Source organism: Monomorium pharaonis, chromosome 5 (genome assembly GCF_013373865.1).
Source record: "Monomorium pharaonis isolate MP-MQ-018 chromosome 5, ASM1337386v2, whole genome shotgun sequence".
NCBI lineage: Eukaryota > Metazoa > Arthropoda > Insecta > Hymenoptera > Formicidae > Monomorium > Monomorium pharaonis.
In genome coordinates, this window is record NC_050471.1 from 27,075,949 (window position 1) to 27,095,327 (window position 19,379).

The 19,379-nt window shown below is 30.6% G+C and overlaps 1 protein-coding gene across 1 annotated transcript; it reads left to right on the forward strand.

The window, feature by feature from the left end:
- The first annotated feature begins 1,908 nt into the window (after positions 1-1,908).
- Positions 1,909-19,379, forward strand: LOC118645572 (fatty acid synthase-like). The gene is made up of 19 exons (XM_036286929.1): positions 1,909-3,320; positions 6,501-6,751; positions 9,103-9,334; positions 10,141-10,559; positions 10,762-11,055; positions 11,160-11,364; positions 11,440-11,600; positions 11,905-12,222; positions 12,356-12,849; positions 13,085-13,389; positions 13,481-13,894; positions 13,972-14,234; positions 15,185-15,426; positions 15,496-16,186; positions 16,758-17,589; positions 17,714-18,180; positions 18,276-18,533; positions 18,723-18,977; positions 19,067-19,379. Exons 1-19 carry the CDS (start codon positions 3,155-3,157, stop codon positions 19,175-19,177), a joined length of 6,378 nt encoding a protein of 2,125 aa, XP_036142822.1. The 5' UTR covers positions 1,909-3,154; the 3' UTR covers positions 19,178-19,379.

Below are 19,379 nucleotides of genomic sequence, written 5' to 3' on the forward strand. Positions count from 1 at the left end.
CTAACCATAAGTTGATGCAACAACCAACCAAATCTTTCGCCGCAAGGAAAAAGTTAAATTTGATCCAACTTTGATTGGCTATCGCATCGCATCTTGCTGCGCGGCAAGCGTTTCCGCGTCTAGTCTGCAGTAGAGATACTATAACAGAGATTCGCCAATGCGTTAACGATTTCTGATAACGAATCCCGTCGCTTGGGGTATAACCGGAAGTATGAGAGAGAAAGATAGATATAACTGACAGAGAAAGCCTAGCCGACCTAACCTGTCACCTGTCAAAAGAAAACAGAGTGTCTACGTGTCTAACAAATAGAATATAAAATCAGAGAGAAACCTGAGATTGCACATATTTTCCTACGAGTCTAAATACAATGCTTAAATTATATTTATAATACATAATGTGTATATAAACATAATATGTATTTATATATAATAATATATAATTTCTTAATAATCAATTTATATTGATTATATTACTTAACCTTACATGGGAAAATTAATGAAATATGCCTAAACCTTTTTTTTAAATATATTGTGTTTTAATATTTATTTTGTTCACGATTATTAAATATCAATAACTACAAATAAAAATATATATATATTGTATTCTTGCACTTACAATCAAAATAAATCGCCATTGAAAACGTCATATCCGATATCCGGTTTTACCCCAAGACGACAACATTGGCGAATCTCTGTTATAGTATCTCTAGTCTGCAGGAGCCATAACGCTCGGTCTATAGTTAGTCTATAGTTCGCGGTTGCTGGTCCCTGGCGAGCGGAGTTCGTTACAATACGAAACTTTAAATGACGATATCTTCGCACATAAGTCGCGTAGCGGAAAAATAAAAACACTTTTTTTTGGTTATATAAATCGGATGCAAGCTATCCATTAAGCCTATTTAGAAATCAATCGATTCAGCCCTTATTGAGATCCGATAATACGAAATCTCGCAAACAGCATCTTGCATAAATAGAGGCACGGCAGTGCCTCGCGCGCGTACACTTGTCACGAGGTACCACCGTGCCTCTTGATCATTGAAAAGTTTTTTATTAAATATTATTTAATTGTAATGCATACATGTGTAAAAATATATTTCGACCAAAATAACCAAAACGCGCCTATTAATATTAATTAAGTCTACTTAAAAGTTAATAACACGCAAAATCTTATATATTATTCGTGTCGATGCACTTTTTTCCGTATAGCCTTGCAACACAAATATATAATTTTTTTTCAACAAAATATATTTAAATACATTAACCTTTGCAATTAGCTGCTAAACGGTTAAAACTAAATGTAAATGATATATTATATAAATAATACTTTCTAATTACAACTCGATTTTAAATGTCCACAGAATTTTATACATTTTAATATATTCCTACTACTATTAATTTGTGTCAATGCACTTTATTTTCCGTATAGCCTTGCAACACGAATATATAAATCTTTTTTAACAAAATATATTCAAATACATTAATCTTTGAAATTGGCTGCTGAACGGTTAAGATTAAATGTAAATGATATATTATATAAATAATACTTTCTATTTACAACTCGGTTTTAATTGTCCAAAGAATTTTGTACATTTTAATATATCCCTACTACTATTAATATTATTAATGAAAAAGCCACCAATATTAGTACACTTTGTGGTGTTTAATAGAAACTCATAGAAGAAATTCCTGAGTGCAATGAAAACCGCGACGTGAAATAAACGAAATGCTTAATTATGATGCAATTTTTAATCGCCATTTTCGTGAACTTAGGAACCTCCTTATTACTATAGAAGCAGGCCATATTTAAGGGCGCCGATTTCACGCTTAACACATATTCAGTTAGTCGGTTTCTTTGGCATATTCATCGTTCAATCAACACATGAGAACTATCGCCTTCAATCTTTTATCTTGTCTTTCTTCGTCACATTTATTACTTGCAAAAGAACTTAATTATACAAATAACAATTGCTGTTCGATCATTTAATCGATGTGGCACTTTTCATGAGTACTCATTTTCTCTTACTTTTGTCGCTATCAGAATTCAACCCCCGGAAAGCACATCAAGAAGTGCATATTGCTCTTGTTTCGCAATCGCGTGAAAATCAAATTATAAAATCAAAACGTAAATTCTGGTTATTATTCTACGTTCAATGTAGAAATTTTAATTAAAATTTGATCGTATAAAGATTAAACTTATGTATCAGCTTTCCTTTTCTTTTTCATTATTTCTGTTTTATTTTACGCCTATATGCTTGCGTCGATTTCAATATTGTTTCTTGAAGTCAAAACTCTATAATTGAGTCTCCAGATCTCGCTCTCTAAAGCTCACAGCATTTACCTAGTCAGATGAGGTCCCGTTATCGGGGTAGAAGTATCTAACCAAATCCTCACAAGTAAATATTTATGTAGCAATAATTTCTATCACCCTTAAAGCCGCTAGCTCACAAAAATTCAAGATTCTTTTATCCACCTGCAAATAAAAGGAATGACATTCTGAATCAATTTATCCTTTTTTAGCGCATCATACGGGGATATTGTTTCCTTCTCCCTGGAACTCATTATTAGATAAAATACTCTGCTTTAACGATAATAATAAGAAAAATTATTATATAAACTTGCACATTTCTATATTCATTGTTCCTGTTTTTGTTCACGCGCTCTGCTTATACTCACATACATACAAATTTATCTTTATAAAAGCGTATACGTAGCTATTCAAGGCAAGACGTTAATATAATAATAATGTATTTTTTACAATTAAAATCGAATGTTTTTTCGCATCGGTTATTCAACTTTATTTAAATATATTTATATTCTCTCCCTTTCTCATTTGTTTAAACGGAAATACTTTGAATTACAAAGTAATAAAGTTTACAAAAGGGCACATGACGATGATGAACATTATAAAATCTTACTAGCTTAATACTCATGTCTGATAATATAATTTATGTAAATAAATATTAATCATGATATATAAGTTACAGTAGCTTAAAGTCTCGTCAGAGTCATTCTTTATTTGTAACTCGAACGATATCAGTAATTGCGAATATCAAAATAAATTCGACAGTACATTCGACAGAAAAACAGACAAAGATAAATATACATAAAATACACATAGCATTTTTTTGGATTATCCAAGAAAATAATTAAAACTATGGAAGAAACATATGGATCATGGAATGGTATTAATTCCGGTGAGGAGATTGTTATTTCTGGTATTGCTGGCAGATTTCCAGATTCAGACAATATGTATCAGTTACGAGATAATCTTTTTAATAAAGTTGATCTTGTCAGAGCAGATCATGATCGGTGGAATATGCGTAAGTAATTATAATTGTATAATTATAGTTTTATATTTATGTTTAATTGTTAGACAGAAGGTGCTATGTTTTTTGCAATTAAGTGTACACTGAGAAAAATCTCTCGGAAAAAACTAATACAACATTGTAGATTTTATTTGGTCAAATAAATAACTTTAAATTGTAATGTAATAGAAAATAGAAAATACACAGATTAGCCCTAATTTTGTAGTAAATTTATTTTGTTACATGTAAATACAAAAACTGTGACTTTATAAAACAAACACGCAAATAAATTTTATTAATAAGATATAAAACATTTATCTATAGCGTTTTGGATAATTATAATACATTAAAAGTAACTTGTTATACATTAGTTATGAAATTATGCTATAAAATTCAGTTAAAATTTATTGCGTTATTGTAGTACTCCATAAAATAATATTTTAAATATTTAAAATAGCTAACATTAATTTGTAGTAACGTATTGCTTGTTTTATAATATAGTTTATAGTCACTGTGAATACAATTTGTTCACTTTACTTTAACCTTAAACCTTAAACACTTTACTATAAAAAATAAACTGCTTTACAATAATTGTTGATATGTTTTCTACAAAAGCATTTATAGGCCTGCAAGTTGAATTAAAGATTGCTACAGGTTATTATTATAGTTTACATATATGCTTATAAGCATTGACATACATCTTGTTGCGCAAAGTTTTATTAAATGTGGTAGTTTTTTTAAGTCAAACGCTACTATATATATTTTCACAACAAATGCAATAAATTGCAACAAAGTTATTTAAAATTACAATATCTTTTAAGCTTTGTTAATACTGCAATATTTTACAGCTTTAAGCAGTTTGTCAATTAATTTAAGATAAGTTTTTTAGAACAATTTTTTTGACTTATTTATTACAATTTATCTCTATCTCTATTTGTACTATTATTTGTAAAAGGACACTTCACAATTGTATTATCTGGTGCTACATTTTTTTCTGAGTGTATATAATTATATATTTATGTTTTTTCAAAATTTTGACTTTTTAATAACGAAATTAAATGTTATTTTAATGTTATTTTAATTTAACCATATATGATTAAGTTTTTTCCGATATTTTCCATTTCTGAGAAATAATTACGAAAACCCATAATTACAAATATCTATATACATATTTGCATGCTATCCATGCCCATCCATATGTTCTATTTTTCATGTTAAAACGAATTTATCTCATATAGCGTCAGCTGCGTGAAAAAACGTTGAAAATAAATTAATAGAATAAGATAAATACGAAATTGAAATAGAAGTTTTTTAAATAAGTTATAATTTAATAATAATAATAACAGTTGTTGAGGGTGAGTGGAATAAAAACAGCAAGCATATAGAATAGCAAAGAACACAGTATTTATATTTGCTGAGAGTACAACACACGAACACCGACATGAGAGATGAGAGAGACACACTAGCGCGCGAGTCGAAGAATCATTGCTGTCACACGTAAACTAGCGGAAGTGAAAATAGAAAGATAGATATCGACTCTAGGTGCACCGAGAGATCCAAGTCTCTAACAACAGTAATAATAAATATACAATTGTATTAAATCTTTTAAGCCGATAAAACCAATCAAATATTGTCGACGATATATCAAAGTACACGAAATACAATTATAGACAAGTTATTAATAGTAATTATTTTATAAAATATTGTTTCCATTCAGTTTTGACATTATTAAAGCAACTAATTGCAAATATTAATGTATTTGAATATATTTTATTGATTAAAATTTATATATTCGTATTAAGTAATGCACGGATGTCTTGCAACGTTATATAGAAAATAAAATTGTCGACACATTGTTGGTCCACATTTTTGACACGAGTAATGCATTAATGAGACGCAACGTTTTATTAATGCAATGCTAAGCAAGTTAAACCAAGTAAATAGATATGATGTGAATGGATGTATGGATAAGATAATATATTGCAAACCAAGTTTTTTCTTGGCAATGTATATGCTGAAGTAATATATATAAATATAATAAATTTTATTTTATTAATACAATACTGTCTAAAAAATCGACTTGCTTAGATATGCAATAGAACTTATTTTTCTGTCAAAAATTGTAATTGGTATCTGTTATAATGAAATAACATTTCTCCGATAAAAGTCGCACAATAGCGATCGGATTATTTTTCTTAGACGTATTTTCTTTAGTTGATCCTAACCACTAATAAATAAACAATATCTTTTCTCCTGGAGAAAGAAATAAATCTCCATCGGGAGATATGCTGTTATTTGTCCCTTCCAAGTACGTAAAATTATATATATAGTTAAATTTATATTAAAATAACATGTAATTTGGCAATAAAAAAATTAAAAATTTTGAATTTGAAAAATATGTGAGGCAATAAAGGAAATATTAAAAATTTTTTGTTACTATTATAAAGTACTCTTTAAGCTATTCAACTTTTGCCTGAGTAGTTAAGGGGATGCTGGAGTCGTCTGTTTTACCTATTGAACGTTACTATTTCTAATTAGGCCAATTTTTTTACTGATTTTATAGAATTAAAAATCCTTCTCCAGAATTAAAGTATAGACATAATAACAGAATTAAAGTATAGATATAATAACAAATAGTGTCCCTATAATTCCATGTAAAAAACATAAACTCCTTATAATTTTATGTAAAAAACAAAAAAAGTTAGAAAATTTTATTTTTGTGCAGTCGTCTCGTGTCTTTCATCTGCAACACATAAGTTTTAAAGACTCTGTACGTACAAATAACTAGGACGCACTAATCTTATTACTTGAAAGAATAATAAAATGCTTGCAGAAATGAGCTAGAAGCTTTGGTATAAGAAAAAGGCCTCAGAGAAAATTTTGTATATATGTGTGAGTGAAGAATCGGTCCGAGGCGGTCCGAGGATAGAAACAGAGCACTAGTTTAATTCACAGATTAATATAAATATATGTATTTTAATTCTGGAAAAGAATTTCTAAATCTATAAAAGAAATATATACAAAATCTCATAAATAATGTGCACGAATGACTCTACATTATCAACCTCGATCAAGTTTGAGAGGCAGTCCAGCATCCCCTTAAGACTCTTCAATCTTGAAAAGAAACGTATTCCACATTAATTTTTACAAAATGTAAATTAAAACACGCATAATTTATAAATCTATCTTTCATAGATCATCCGGATTTTTCAAACCGTAAAGGAACAATTAGCAATATCGAAAAATTTGATGCAGATTTCTTTGGAATATCTGTCCAGCAAGCACACGTACTCTCGCCTGACGTAAGAATGTTATTAGAACATTCTTACGAAGCTATTATCGATGCAGGAGTTAATCCAAAACAACTACGAGGAACAAATACTGCCGTAATCATGGGGCTAGCTTATATTGAATCACAAGTGAATTTATTGTTTACTGATGTTCAGGTAAAAAAAATTATTTATTATTGATAGTAAAAGCAGAAGAACTTGAGCAGGAAAACACTTGAATTTTCTACAATTTTTTTGAATATCTAAAAAATTATTTAAATTTAAATAATCTTATGCTATATTATATTTGAGTGGGTTTTAGTTGCCTATGCCTACAGCTTCGTTTGTACACGAATTTTGCAAAAGGCGTTTTGCAAATGGACGCATGTCATGTGTGCAATTTTACTCTTGTACACGGAAAAAAAATTACTCTCAAATTGAAACTTATTCAAATTAACGCGATCCTTAATTGTTTCATATATAAGCAACAATATATAACTTTCTTAGAAGAATTTGAATTCTTAGAAGAAATCTTGAATTTTAAGATATTATAGTCTTATTTCAATACTATAAGTATTATTTTAAAAATATGATATAATTGTTTTGATAATTTTATTCTAAAAAAATTATAATCTTTGATTTAAATATGTAGTATTTTCTATCAAATATTTTTTCTTTTCCATTCAAAAAAATTATTCTTAAATAACAAGAATATTCTTTTTTTGGTTAATATAAAATTTTGAAATAAACCTTCATTCAAGTAAATCTTTCTGATTTAACGCGATATAATTTTATTTCAAGATTTTTGTTTTGTAACTGGAAATATTGTCAAAACAAAAATATTCTTTTTTCTGCGTAATTATTTTCTGTGTACAAACGAAACTGTAGACAATTGAAATTGTAGGCAATTGGGAATGTAGGCAACCAAGCAGCTCTGATAAATTTGTGTGCAAACGAAGCTGGAAGCAATTGGGATTGTAAACGAGTGAAGCTTTCTCTATATTTTAATAACATATTTAGCCACACATTAATCAAATTAAAAAATAATAAAACTTATTAAAATAACATAACATATAGGTTATAATAGACGAGCAAAAAAAATTAAAATTAACAAAACTTTATATTTTTACAATTAAAAAAAGCCTAGAACATACAAATATAAAGTAGATATAGTAAAGAATATTTTTAAAAATTGCCATAAGGGGATGTTGGAGTCGTCTGTTTTACCGATTGAACGTTATTATTTTTAATTAGGCCTATTTTTTTACTGATTTTATAGAATTAAAAATCCTTCTCCAGAATTAAAGTATAGACAATAACAAATAGTGCCTACCTATAATATTATGTAAAACACAAAAAAAGTTAGAAAATTATATTTTTGTGCAGTCGCTTCGTATCTTTCATCTGTAACACATAAGTTTTAAAGACTCTGTACGTACAAATAACTAGTACGCACTAATCTTATTACATGAAAGAATAATAAAATGCTTGCAGAAATGAGCTAGAAGCTTTGGTGTAAGAAAAAAGCCTCAGAGAAAATTTTGTATATATGTGTGAGTGAGAAATCGGTCCGAGGCGGTCCAAGGATAGAAACAGAGCACTAGTTTAATTCACAGATTAATATTAATATATGTACTTTAATTCTGGAAAAGAATTTCTAAATCTATAAAAAATATATATACGAAATCTCATTAATAATGTACACGAATGACTCTACATTATCGACCTCGATTAAGTTTGAGAGGCAGTCCAGCATCCCCTTAAGGGATTTCTCACTCACACATATATACAAAATTTTCTCTGAGGCTTTTTTCTTACACCAAAGCTTCTAGCTCATTTCTACAAGCATTTTATTATTCTTTCATGTAATAAGATTAGTGCGTACTAGTTATTTGTACGTACAGAGTCTTTAAAACTTATTTGTCACAGATAAAAGATACGAGGCGACTGCACAAAAATATAATTTTCTAACTTTTTTTGTTTTTTACATAATATTATAGGTAGGCACTATTTGTTATTGTCTATACTTTAATTCTGGAGAAGGATTTTTAATTCTATGAAATCAGTAAAAAAATAGGCCTAATTAAAAATAATAACGTTCAATCGGTAAAACAGACGACTCCAGCATCCCCTTAAAGCAGCTTCTTCGACCAATTTTTGTAGTCAGAAAGGTAACAAATTGTTTAAAAAATACTTGTTATATCTTACGTTTTCGGCAAATTACCATCAAAGACATAACAAAACCTGCTGACACTCTGTGACAGTATAATGGTGGCAGATTGTCCACGCGCACAGGTTTCCCTGTACTGCTCGATTTCCGCCACCAGTCTACTAACATAACATGTCAGCAGGCTTCGTTGACAGATTGAAGGAGAGAAAACTCATCGAACAGGTGGCTGTGAATCTGACGAATTTGTGTCATTAACCCCTGTCAGTTAGAAACTACTTATTATGATTAACATTTTTTAGTCTGAATATTAATTATTACATATGCGGGAAATTGTAACGCGCTAAGATTTTGTAATTAGTCAGGTGGTCAGAATATTATTGGATGTTTCAAAGCTACAACCGCAAACATGATTTCACACATTTTGGATCTGAAAGGAATATCAACTACTATCGATTCAGCGTGCAGTTCAAGCTGTTCGGCCATGGCCGTTGGTTACAATTATATCATGTCTGGCAAATGTGAAAATGCGATAATTGGAACTACAAATATATGTTTACATCCCCTGATGACCTTACATTTCGCACGTCTAGGTATTTTTTAAATAAATTCCTGATACATTAGATCTATTCTTTATACATGAAATAAAGTCGCTCGTTTACAAAAAGCAAGGTTGGGTAAATTAATATACTTTTTAAACTAAATTAAATTAAAGTTAATGGATTACAAAATTATATATTAGTTAAGTTAAAAATTAAACAAAAAATTAATTTAATTATTTTAAAATTATGTTTAAATTAAAATAATTTAAATTAAATTAAAAATTAATTTTATAATTTTTAAAATTTTAAATTAAAAAGCCATATGATATATTTAAATTAGAATTACCAACACAATAATATTGATCATTAAATATATTTAATATTTTATTATAAATTAAGTTTATATAAAATAACAAAAAAACATTGTTTTTATTGCAAAAATGTATTTTTTCTTTTATAAATTTTTTATTTTGTACAAGTAAAACTACTAACTTAGAAAAAAACTTAATTCTAAATAAAAATTATGTTCCAAAAATAACTATATTATATAAAATTAACTAAATTAAAATTTGAAAGTTATTAACTTTTCAACTTTATTATAAATTTTTAGCTTGTTAACTAGTTACTCTAACCCTGACAAAAAGTAAATAAAATTTGGAAGAAAGACAGATTGAATCTTTCATAACACAATCTTTATAATAAATAAAATTAGTGCTAAAGTTAAATAATACCTCTCGGTAAACAACAATAATTATTATTACTATTATTATTTAATTATTTAATTTTTTGTGTATAGAATTATCCAATATTAATTGAAATATTAATAATTATTTTGACACGTACATCTTATCTTGTAGGTGTTTTGTCACGTAGTGGTTACTGCAGACCATTTGACATCTCTGCAAACGGTTATTCACGTAGCGACACGGTGGCAGTGATATATCTACAAAAAGCAAAGAATGCAAAAAGAATTTATGCTATATGTCCTTATATTAAATTAAATAGTGATGGTTACAAAGAGGAAGGAATAACTCACCCATCGGCACGCATGCAAACCACTCTACTAAAAGAATTTTATGATGAATGCGGAATACCGTCAACTTGCTTGGATTACATTGAGGCACATGGTACCAGTACGAAAGTTGGTGATCCTATGGAAATCAATGCACTCTACACTGTTTTCGGTCCCAGTAAAGAAACTCCATTAATGATCGGTTCCGTAAAATCTAATATGGGTCATTCTGAACCCGCAAGCGGTTTTAGTCAAATTGCTAAGGTAAAATAAATGGTTTTTACTTTTTATTTATCAATATGAAGTTTATTTCTATGTATATCCACACTCGTATGTATATCCACACTTGCGTGTAAACAAACAGAAAATCTATTTTACATAAAAGTTATTCTTTTGTATTTAAACACAAATTTATTAAAAGAAAGCAAAAGTTTTTAATTTTAAATCATAAAATTAATATTTAAAGATAATAATAGCATTCGAAGCCGGTTTTGTTCCACCAAATATCAATTACACGTCACCACGGCATGATATAGAGCCCTTATTAAATGGAACTGTATGTGTCGTCCAAGAACCAATGCCAATTAAGAACGGTTACATTGGTTTGAATTCTTTCGGTTTCGGAGGAGCCAACGCTCATGTGTTATTAAAATGGAACGACAAGCAGAAGATTAAGAATCGAGCAACGAACGATGATCTGCCTAAACTTGTAATATTATCTGGACGCACTGAAGAATCAGTAAAATTATTTTTAAACGACGTTAGTAGACAATTTCAACGTTTCTTTAAACAACTAATATCTAAATATTGTATTGTATCGTACGTTAGTATCGTATTTTTGTCCTAAGAATTTTTTAATTATAGATTGCTAATCAATCGATAGATATAGAATATATCCGTTTATTGCACGACGTCTATGCTGACAATATAGATGGTCATCCATGGAGAGGATTCATTATACTGAATAATTTGAAACAAGAACCAATATATGAAATTCAAAGTTGTGTCAATATGAAAAGACCAGTTTGCTTTATATTTTCTGCTTTAGGCTCACAATGGCCAGGAATGGGTATACAATCAATATTCCACACTCTATTAACACAGTTTATTTAAGAGTAATAAAATTATATAATTTTTTAATCAGGTCAGAATTTATTAAAATTTCACGTCTTTGCAAACACAATAAGAAGATGTGATGAGTTTTTAAAACCATATAGTATAAGTGTCATGGACATTTTGACAGATACAACTCAAAACGTGTACGAAAACGCATTATACGCGTTTGTTGGCATCGTCGCTATTCAGGTAAAATATTGTATTTCGAAAAACTATATAGATCAATGTAATTAACATGAATTTTTTTAAAAAGAAAAAAATAATTTTATAGATGCTTGTTAGTATCAACTTTATTAAATGCTATATACTAATGCTCGTCAATTTGTGCTGCTGCATTCTGTATACATTTCTAAATCATTCACATTAAAGTTATATATTATGGCATTCCACTTTATTAGAATTATTATTATGCATTTTGTAATTTATTTTATTCTATCAATTAAATTATATTTTAATATATAATACTTATTTATAAAATAATTTATATTTGTAGATTGGCTTAGTGGACCTTCTAACATCCTTAGGAATTACTTCGGATTACATGATAAGTCATTCTGCTGGTGAACTCGGTTGTGCGTACGCGGATGAATGCCTCACCATTGAACAAACTATTTTATCGGCTTACTTTATCGGTGTTGCATGTGTCGAAGGAAAAATAATTCCCAGCTCTATGGCACTTGTCAGCATAAATTATAAAAGTCTAAAAGATATGTGTCCAACAGATATTGAGATAATATGTCGCAATAGTAAGAATAGTAGCATTGTGTGTGGACCCACAAAAGCCGTACAAAAATTTGTGAAAAAATTGCAGGTAAAGTTAAACAACGATCTTGTAAATTTTATAAATAAATATAAAATTTTAATAATTTTTAAAATATTAAGTTTTTAAATTTAAACTGAAATTTGTCTCTGCTTCTATTAAATTTGCATTTTTGTATTATCAGCTCAATAATATTTACGTGAAAGAAATCTCCTGCAACATACCGTATCACAGTTCTTATCTTGCATCCGTGAAAACTCAGCTTTTGTGTAATTTAAACAAAGTGATACCATGGCCGAAGAAACGGAGTCCAAAATGGATCAGCTCCTCTGTACCCTGTGCCGAGTGGTTTACCTCAGCATCCAACTTATCATCGGCAGATTATCATACGCGCAGCATAATAAACACTGTTCTCTTTGAACAAACGACGCATCTAATTCCAAGTAACGCTGTAATTATTGAAATAGCACCAGAAGGCGTTCTCCAGAGTGTTTTAAAGGAATCCTTACATCCAAAAGTGATGAACATTGTATTAAATCAACGTACTGACGTTGATGTATTTCTGCAAGAAATTGGAAAGCTCTATAATTGTGGTTTACAGCCGCAAATCGCCAATTTATACCCTCCAGTCGAATTTCCAGTTAGTCGAGGAACTCCTATGATCGCTCCGTCAATCAGGTATAAATTATTATCGTAATCACAATCTGAATATTATCTATATATAAAAAATAATAATATATGTCTAGAGTTATAGTCGTTACTGTAATACACTCACAAAGACACACAAATGTTAAAATTATTTTAATATGCATTATTATTATTATTAATTATAACTAAATCTCTCATTAATAATGTATAATTATTATAAATATAATTACATTATCCATAAAAAGCATATTTGATATGTCATTAGATGGGATCATTCCAAAGATTGGTTTATATTTAAACATCAAGAACAAAAATACAATAAATTTCGAGAAAGGCACGTTGAAATCTTACTTCAGAGTGAGGACGATGAATTTATGGGCGGACATGTTATAGATGGAAGGAATTTAGTACCAGCGACCGGTTATCTTGCATTCGTTTGGGAAACTTTTGGCATGATGAAAGGAAAAATATACACATCAATTCCAATAACATTCCAGGATGTACGCTTCATTCGTGCTACCCATTTGTCAAAAAATGAAGCTACAAACTTAATGATTGCAATCCTGAAAGGTATTTTAAAGATAAATACGTTTAAATTAAAGTAGCATGATATTAAGAAGAAAAATAGTAAAATACTTCATAATGTATAAAATTGTTATAGATGGGAGATTTGAAATAACCGAAGGAGAGAGCGTTGTAGTAACTGGTAAAGTATACGAGTCATTGAATCCAGAACAAGAAATAACTTCTACAGATATATTGTCGGAAAACAACGAAGAAGAACATATGACTACCAAAGATATTTACAAAGAATTGAAATTGCGCGGCTACCAGTATAGCGGCTTGTTTCGTGGATTACACAGCGCATCTATTTCAGGCAAGAAAGGACACGTCGCTTGGAAAAACAATTGGGTAACATTTATGGATACCATGCTACAAATGCACATAATCGGACATGACACTAGAGATTTGTATGTTCCTACGAGTATTGAAAAATTGGCGATTAATCCTGCGCTTCATGCTTGGACGGTACAACAAATTGAAAACCAGGACCCTACGACAAATACAGATAAACGTAAGTTATCCAGTTACTAAATGTTGCCCTTGTATATAAAAATCGTGTAATCAAGTTTTTCGATAACATTATTTCAGACGTCTTATTACCGATACGAGTATATAAAGAGATCGACACGATTATAGCTGGCGGAATAGAAGTTCGAGGTCTCAAAGCCACTCAAATCGTTCGCCGGAAATTGGCTCAAGATGCTGTTATCGAGGAAAACATATTTGTACCCCATCATGATCGCGCAAAGATTTCTCTAAGCCAAGCGATACGAATATCCGCGCAACTCGCCTTGGAAGATCATCAGGTCACTAAAGTGAAGGCCATTGAGCTAGTGGAAGATGACGATAATGTTGTATTAGAGTCACTATCTTCTTTACTGTTGATTGAGGCTTTTAATGATATACCCTTAATACAAACAAATATTACTCTTTTAACATCGCCAAACCGTTTTAATCCAGCAGACCTATCGCAAAACATTTCGATTGCTGATTTGAACAAACCAATTGTGGACGACAAAGTCTTAATAGTCGCTGGGTTTAATCTTCTAACCAAACAACAAACTTCTCTAAAACGACTTCTGCCATTTCTAAAAGAAGGTGGTTATCTGTTGACACGTGAAGAATGCGACGTATATGACTATAGCAAATATCAGCAGCAATACGAATTAAATGTTATTCTTGAAAAGCGCACCGATAAAGAAGTAATTGTTTTTATGAAGAAAAAAGTTCAGATAGAAAAAAGAATTGTTGTTTATATAAATAATGTTAACTTTAACTGGCTGGACAAATTAAAACCGCTGGTGAGTAGCGAGAACAAACTCGAGAAGAACAGTAGAATCATAATTGTTGGAGAGGGAGACTCTGAGTGTGGTCTGTTGGGTTTTGTCAACTGTTTAAGAAAAGAACCAGGTGGAGAACTCGTTAGAGGTGTGTTTATTCAAGATGAAGAGGCTTCTAAATTTTCTCTTCAAGACTCCTTTTATTTACAGCAATTGCAAAAAGATATGACTATTAATGTGTTACGACCTAATAAAATATGGGGATCGTACAGACATTTACAATTACCACAGCAAGAACCCGAGCTTGTTCCAACCGCATACATTATTCAGACGGTATGTACGAAAATGCACATCTGTTAATTTACGATAATATTTATTGCGTATATTATTCTATAACATGTGTATAAAACAATATTATTAACAAAATAATTCTAAATAAAAATAACAGAAATTAAAATATAAAGTTGTTAAAAATATTGGTTTATAGATACATGTTATGCATAATGACATATTTTCTGTAGGTCCGTAATGATCTGAGCACATTTTGTTGGGTGGAAAGCGACTTATCTATTAAACCTGATCGTAAAGATTTGGTAGATGTTGTCTACTCGTCTCTCAATTTTAAAGATGTAATGGTTGCAACTGGTAGAGTAGTATTTAATCGAATTTTGAGAGGACGGTTATATCAATATATTCCTTTGGGAATGGAATACGTTGGATTCGACGTCAACGGGCAACGTGTAATGGGACTTAACGATACTGAGTAAATAATCTTCCAAAAAGTAATTACATTGTTTAATATCTGAAACTAACTTAAAACTACTTTTTCTAGCTGTATAGCAAATGTCGTTAAACGTGGCATTATATATTGGAATATTCCGGACGCATGGACATTTGAGGAAGCTGCGACGGTTCCATGCGTTTATAGCACAATTTACATCGCTTTTTACGTTTTTGGAAAATTAAAAAAAGGTGACAAAGTACTTATACACTCTGGTACTGGCGGCATTGGACAGGCAGCTATTAACGTGGCTCTCAAAGAAGGATGCGAAGTGTTTACTACCGTGGGCACAAACGAGAAGAGAGATTTCATTAAAAAATTATTTCCTACAATTTTAGATGAACATATTGGAAATTCTCGGGATACCAGTTTCGAACAAATGATAATGCACCAAACAAACGGCTGCGGCGTCGATATCGTGTTGAATTCATTGGCAGAAGAAAAATTAATAGCATCTGTTAACTGTTTAGCCCCAAACGGCCGTTTTCTAGAGATCGGCAAATTTGATATTATTTCTAACAATCCTCTAAATGTGTCCGCGTTTCAAAAAGGAATTAGTTTTTATGGGATTTTAATCGATGAAATGATATATGGAACTCATAAGAATAACCACATTTTGCACAAAATGATAACCGATGGTCTAAATAACGGAGTCATCAAGCCAATTCAAGCAAAAGTTTTTCCGAAAACAGATATTGAACAAGCTTTTAGATACATGGCAAGTGGAAAACACATGGGAAAGGTATATCTATATATATAAGTACCGGAAGTCTGTATGTCCGTATTTTCTGTATGTTCGCGAACTTCTTCGTCGTTTGTGGCCCGATTCTAATGCAAAAGGTCTCATTTTATTTAAAATTTTACGAAGATTGCTACTATGGGTATGGTTTTTCAATATACGGGGTTTTTCCAAAATTTTCTTTATAATGATTAGTAACAGATATGCATTTGTCTGCATGGAAAAGGTATATAACTATATATTCCTAATAATATTAGCTAATATTGGCTAAACATCAATTATATTGAGAGTACATTAGTCACTAAATATTGACTTTATATTAGGACGCAATTAATGTCCAATATAAAAACATTAAATTTAACCTTGACCAGTGTTAAATCAATATTGAATCAATATTACCGCTTATTGTTAGACATTGATTAAATAAGGTGAAGCATCCACTTTACGAATGGACCAATATTAACAGTATATTTATATATAATGGAAGCATAGAAAAGTATTCTTTAATTAGTGTTACAGCATTCTATTTTACATATGATATATATCTATTCTTAATATACATGTGTTTTTATAGATTACTCTAAATATACAGAAGAAAGATAAACTTTCAGACGAGTCTGTTATCGCGTATCGTCGCTATTACTGCTACGCGAACAAAAGTTACGTTATACTAGGAGGTCTGGGTGGATTTGGTTTGGAGTTAACCGATTGGTTGATATTTCGGGGTGCCAGAAACATCGTGCTGGTTTCACGAACTGGAATAAAAAACGGTTACCAACGCATGAAGATTCGACTGTGGGAATCGTATGGTGTAAATGTGCTAATCATCAAGAATATCGATGTCGCTGATCCGAAGGACTGTGAGTACCTCTTGCGAACTGCGGAAAAAAGAGCACCCGTGGATGCAATATTCAATCTCGCTGTGGTGCTGAGGGATAACGTTCTGAAAAATCAAACCGCGACAGCATTTGCAGAGTCCTTTCAGTCAAAGGCTCGGGCAACGCAAGCCTTGGACAAATATTCCAGAAAAATCTGCTCTAAGCTGCGACACTTTGTAGTGTTCTCTTCCGTTTCTTGCGGCAGAGGTAATCCTGGGCAGACTAATTACGGCATGGCCAACTCCGTTATGGAAAGAGTGTGCGAAAAGAGAGCGGAGGAAGGATTACCCGCATTGGCAATACAGTGGGGAGCTGTGGGTGACGTAGGCCTCGTCGCTGACATGCAGGAGGATGATAAAGAACTGATTATCAGCGGTACTTTGCAACAAAAAATAACCTGCTGCCTTGACGAGCTCGATAAGTTATTACTTCAAAGTCGACCGGTGGTGAGTAGTATGGTGGTAGCTGAAAAAAAGACGGGAGCCTTCGGACTTGGAAGTCTGATAGAAACTGTTGCCAGTATCTTAGGTGGGTGCAGATTTATCTTTTTTGCCTATATCTATATCTTTTGTCAAAGCAATTTATTACTATTAACCAGTTATCAAAATAATATACCACCATATGTCATAATAACTTTCTACTTATATTACAGATATAAAAGACATAAAAGTTATAAGTCACAATATGTCTCTGGCCGAACTTGGAATAGACTCCATGATGGGCACTGAAATCAAACAAACTTTAGAACGAGAATTCGACATCTTTTTAACTGCACAAGAAATACGAAATCTTACTTTTGCAAAACTCATTAAAATGTCCAACGCCAGCGATTATGATATGCAAAATAAAACGAAAATCAATACAGAGATAGTAGAAGCCATAAAATTTCTAGTTGGCATTGTAAAAGACGCCGATTTTATTTCAGAAACTAGTATTGAACTTTCAATTGGTAAACAGGAAACTACGACTGAAGTTTTTCTTATACCAGGTATAGACGGGTGTGCAACTGTATTTAATCATTTAGCGCCAAATATGAAATTTTCAACAACGTCCCTGCAATATAACACAAACAACATTGATGCAAACATTATAGCGAAGAAGACTGATCATCTCGCAAACGTATGCAATCGCATTAGTAATTTCATGTTGATAAAACGTTAATTGTTTTATTTAAAGCACGTAAAGTTCATCGAATTCTTTCAATATCTTTGCAGCACATTTTATCATCAAAGTTGAAAGGTACAAAAGACTTTGTAATAGTAGGGTACTCCTTTGGATCTATTATCGCAACCGAGTTGACAAGAAGGTTAGAAGCCATGAACTTTAAAGGCCGTCTGCTTCTTATCGACGGCGCTCCTGAACAAATGCAGATGATGTACAATAATTATGCGTCAGATATGACAGAAATAGACCTTCAAAATCGTGTTCTAACTAATATTATGGATATTTATTCGCCAGGATCTAGTAAAAAGGTATAATTTTTTTCTTAATATTAAATCAAAATTAATTTATAACATATATATTTATGATATAAGTATTTATTATTTGAAAATTATTATCAATTTTGCTTTTCTATTTAATAATATTGTATTTCAAGTTCTTTTGTCTTAAAGTAAACCTTACATATAATAAAATATATAACGTACATATATTTCTGATAGATTCTAATGGAACTAAAAAAATGTAATACCTGGGAAGAGAGATACAACATTTTCTCAAAACAGTTCTTAGCTATGAATAAGTTACTCTCACCAACAAATTTGAAAACGCTGTGTACCACAGTTTATACACATTTATCCAATGTTCCGAACTATGACCTTTCTACATTGTCGCCTATCAAATCTCCAATAACCTTGTTAAAATGTACAAATTCTTTCCATATTCCCGAGATTGAAGAAGATTTTGGTTTGCAGAAGGTATTTCTAAAGTATTGTGCTAATTTACCTTTTAACAAGTCAAATTCAACAAAACTTTTAACTAATAAAATATATGATAATTATTTAAGGTAACTCAAAGTGTGGTGAAGGTGCATTACGTTGAAGGTACTCATGTGACGATCTTAAAAAATGAAAAAGTGTCAGCTGCAATTAACGGAGAACCACCATTTACATTTTGATTTAAAAAAAACAACAAATTATTATTAAAATTATATGCACTGACGAATTCTAGGGGAGAAGGTTTGATTAAAACACCGTCTTTTATGTTAGAAAATTAGTTTTACTGAATCTGTTTAAAAAATTTAAGTAAAACGATGCAGGCCGATTAACGCGGTCAAATCGTTATGCATAAGATTCACTGTGTTCAAATTGTTCGATGTC